At 66.7% G+C, this 3,689-nt stretch overlaps 1 protein-coding gene across 3 annotated transcripts in view; it reads right to left on the reverse strand.

The window, feature by feature from the left end:
• Positions 1-531: 531 nt before the first annotated feature.
• Vsx2 (visual system homeobox 2) overlaps positions 532-3,689 on the reverse strand; it is a 15,915-nt gene continuing 12,757 nt past the window's right edge. For 2 of the 3 annotated variants that reach the window (XM_013507114.1, XM_013507115.1), the window contains exons 3-4: positions 3,105-3,285; positions 532-2,565 (exon numbers count right to left, since the gene is read on the reverse strand). In XM_013507114.1, the coding sequence (XP_013362568.1) occupies positions 2,183-2,565; positions 3,105-3,285 (564 nt within the window). In that variant the 3' untranslated portion in view covers positions 532-2,182. The remainder of the gene's footprint in view (positions 2,566-3,104; positions 3,286-3,689) is intronic. The other variant, XM_013507116.1, reaches the window with a different exon arrangement.

Here is a 3,689-nt window from a genome sequence, read left to right on the forward strand (position 1 = left end):
TCACACAGAACACTGCACTCTCTTCTTGTGATTCCCGCAACACGCCACCAAGCCGCTGGTCATGGCTGTCGGCAGCCTTCTCCCGCACCTTCGTCCGCGACCAGGGTGCAGCACTCTCCAGCCCTGGATGGGCTTACCTGTCCTGCTTGTTGTGTAGGAGGAAGATACGACTTCGGGGGTACACAAAGGGAGGGCATCCGGGCTCCTGGGGGCCACGTGGGCTGGGGCTTCACTGGGGGAGCAAAGGAAATCGGACAACTGTAGGTCAGCACCGCAGAGGAGCCGGAGGAGGTGTACCGCGCGGGGAGGAGGGGCGGCGGAGGGGACAACTGAGCGACTCCGTGGCTGGGGCCGTCCAGTCTGCAACCGAGAAGGGTCGCACATCACAGGGACGCTTGTCCCTGAAGCGTTGCACAGCACTGGGAGTAATTTTGAAGGAGGAAACCCAGACTTGACCTAAAAACCACCGTGGGCCTTTCTAAGCACCTGTACACGCGCCAGCCCCAACCACAGAGGACGCCGGATCCTCGCTGGCTGTTTCTATCGAGTTTATTCTTACTGTGTCTTTACAGAAAACGGCACAGAGGTCACAGGTTCGCGAGTGCCTGGGAGTTCTCACAGTTCGTGTTTCTAACGCCTGCCTGTCACGGCTCTCTCGCTCTGCACGCTATTCACACAGGGGGCCACAGTCTAACGCTGCAAACCAACGGAAGACGAGCACAAGGACCGGAGAGGGGCGGGTTCCACGAACGCAGTGAAGAAACCAACTTTTGATGCAGCATTAGAATCACCACTCGCTGTGTCGGCCCTTCTCCTGCGAAGGGTCCCGCAGAGGGGGCGGGCTGGTAGAAGGAAACTTCAGGAGGTGAAGCGGGCCTTGTGCCTGGCTGGAACGTGAGCCCAGCGGCTCCGTGACGCCCTGCCATCGCGCCTAACGCGAAAGGTAGACAGAGGCCAGGTGGAGGGGCAGCTGCCGAGAGGCCCTCGGCACCGACAAACCCTCCCGTAAGCAACAGAAGGGCCCAGCGCCTTATGCCCATCGGCTCTGGGTCTGTCTTGTTCCAACAGACACTGAACGTCCGACACACGCCTGGCTGAAGGCGGAGTGCCTGCAGTCGGTCGGGGTTTAACACTGGCCTGTGCCCCGCCTTCCTTTGAGGGCCTTCCCACACCCTCCGGCGCCCCACCTCGATGAATATTTACGGCCCAGCCTACGCCCAGCTTGGCTCCCTAGGTGGTCTGGGTTAGACCAGCTCTGTGGCCTCCTGGCTGCACTAGGATCTCCACGCAGGGCACATGCACACCAGGAGTTTGCGAGAAGCTCGGGGTCAGGTCACAGGCGGCTCCGGGGAGAGCGGGAAAGTTCAGAACACAGGCCCGGGGGCCCCACGGCTCCGGGCAGAGGGTTTGGGCTCCCGACAGTGCAGGAGCCACAGCCTGGGCGAGAGCCGCGCCCTCCCTGGACACGGGTCCTGGGCCTGCTGCGGGGGCCGTGCACGCTGCGTGTGGCACTGGTGCCTGTGCTGGGGAGAAGCCACGGAGAGGGCAGGTTCCTGGAGTGACCGCAGCAGGGCACGAGCCTGAGGGGCACACGCTGTCACATGCCGAGGGTGAGGCGGGCAGGCCAGGCGGAGGCTGCAGGTGGGCCTGAGCACGGCATATTCACACAGCAGAGCCCAGCGCGGGTCCATGTTGGAACAGGCCGGGGGCAGAAGACTTGCTGAGGCCTGGGCAGCTCAGGACCCGGGGCTGGAACGCAGGACCCGGGCTGGTCACGGCCAGGGCCGGTGAAGTGTCTGCAGCAAGAGCCGAGCAGAATCCACAGGGCGTTCAGAGCCGGGAAGGAGGCCTCTCTAGAGCCAGGGAACAGACAGGAGGGGAGGGCTTGCAGGGCAAGAGCTGCCGAGGACCGACAGGGGCTCGCAGGGATGGCTGGGGCAGCAAGAAGGCTTCCGAGGCAGGGGTGCTGGGAGGAGGGGCCGGTGCCCAGAGCGAGGGCTGGGGCCAGCACGTCTCGGCGTGGTCCAGGAGCACGGCCAGAACTGTGTCCGGCATCAACGCAGCCGCGGAGGGCCTGTGGGGCAGAGGGAGGTTGGCCAAGGCCAGGCCCGGCCGTGCCTCGGAGGAACCTCCCTCCCCGGGAGGAGCAGAGTCTCGGGCTCTGGTGTCCGACTGGCCCGGCCTAAGCCGTGTCTTCAGGCTGCGGGGGGCTCCGCTTCCCGGCCGGCCTGTCCGCGTCCCCGGCCTCCGCCTCCTCCGGCCTCTCGGGACTCCGGGCCAGGCTGTCCGGCGCAGACACTGTCCCCAGCACTCTGGTGCTGTGCGCCTGGGCCTTGGCTCGGAGCACCGCGATGCTGTTCTCCCTCAGCTCCTCCTGGGAGATGGCGGCCTGCGGGTCGGGGCCCCGCTCCTCCTGCTCCATCTTGTCGAGCTTGGGCAGGGCCTGGCGCTCCGCCTCGGGCTTCCTCCCCGACTCGGCTGCTGCCTCCAGCGACTTTTTGTGCATCCCTAGAAAGAATTGTTGGTATTCGGGTTTAGAAAAGCGCCTGGGAAAGCCATCTTGAACTGAAAACAGCAAAGATAGAGAGAGGCCAGAATTAAGGAGGAGCAGAGAGCCTTACTTCACACACCCCCGCCGCGCAGTCCCGGGGGCAGGGGCAGGGGGCCAGGGAAAACGGCCAAGGGGACGGGGCTGCAGGCCCGGGGCCTCTGCAGCCGGTTCTGCGCCCTCAGGACCCAGCCGCACCTCTGTCTGGGCTCCAGACCGCGGCACCCCAGGTAAGGGAGGCAGTGATGAGATAAGGAGGCAGGGCGGGGTGGGGAGAGCAGGGAGGGGAGAGTCCTTGGGACACAGCCAGAGCGGCGGCCCGAGGGAGCTGGGGGCCATCCGCGGGAACCCTCCTCCGGCCAAAGGGCAGGCGGGGCGGCCCCGGGGAAACAGGCCCGCCCGTGAGGACACAGCTGGGCACCCAGCGGGCGGCGCCAGGCCCCGATCAGGTCCGCCTAGCCCCAGGGCAGCCTGGGGGCCGGGCCGGGGCGCAGGGCTCCTGCCTAGCGCTGGGCGCCCGCCCCGGGGAGCCCACCGAGCAGGGTGTGGCTCTTACCCAGCAGCCAGGGCGCGCAGGAGTCCATGATGCCGTCCTTGGCGGACCTGAGGATGGACTCGGGCAGCGGGATGGAGTGCCGCACCATGGCCCCGTAGAGCCCGTACTCCGCCATGACGCTGCTGCGGCCCCAGCACTTCTCGCGCTTCCTCCACTTGGCCCTGCGGTTCTGGAACCAGACCTGCGGGCAGAGGGCGCGCTGAGCCCCCCGCGGGTGCCGGCCGCCCCGCCCCGGCAGTGCGCCGCCCCCAGGGGCAGCCCCGGCTGATTGAAAAATAAGTTAATTTCAGCGCGGATCGATGGGCCGCGGGCGCGAAATACCACGGGAAATTAAAGCGGCCGCTCCCCCGGGGGCGCGGGCGCCTAATGAATGCGGGGCGCCCGGCCGCTAATTAGACGCCGCGCGCCCGCGCCGCCCCCGCCCGCCGCCGCCTGATTAGGTCGTTAGCGCCTCGCCACCCTGCGCTGGGGGACGCGCCGGCAATTTATCTTTCACGCGGGAGGAGTCTGACTTCAATCTGCAGATAGATGGGCGCCTTTGACACCTTTCTGCGCGCCGACGGCTTAACCCTTCGCGGCCCGCGG

Source organism: Chinchilla lanigera, unplaced genomic scaffold (assembly GCF_000276665.1).
Source record: "Chinchilla lanigera isolate Chin_1 unplaced genomic scaffold, ChiLan1.0 scaffold00122, whole genome shotgun sequence".
NCBI lineage: Eukaryota > Metazoa > Chordata > Mammalia > Rodentia > Chinchillidae > Chinchilla > Chinchilla lanigera.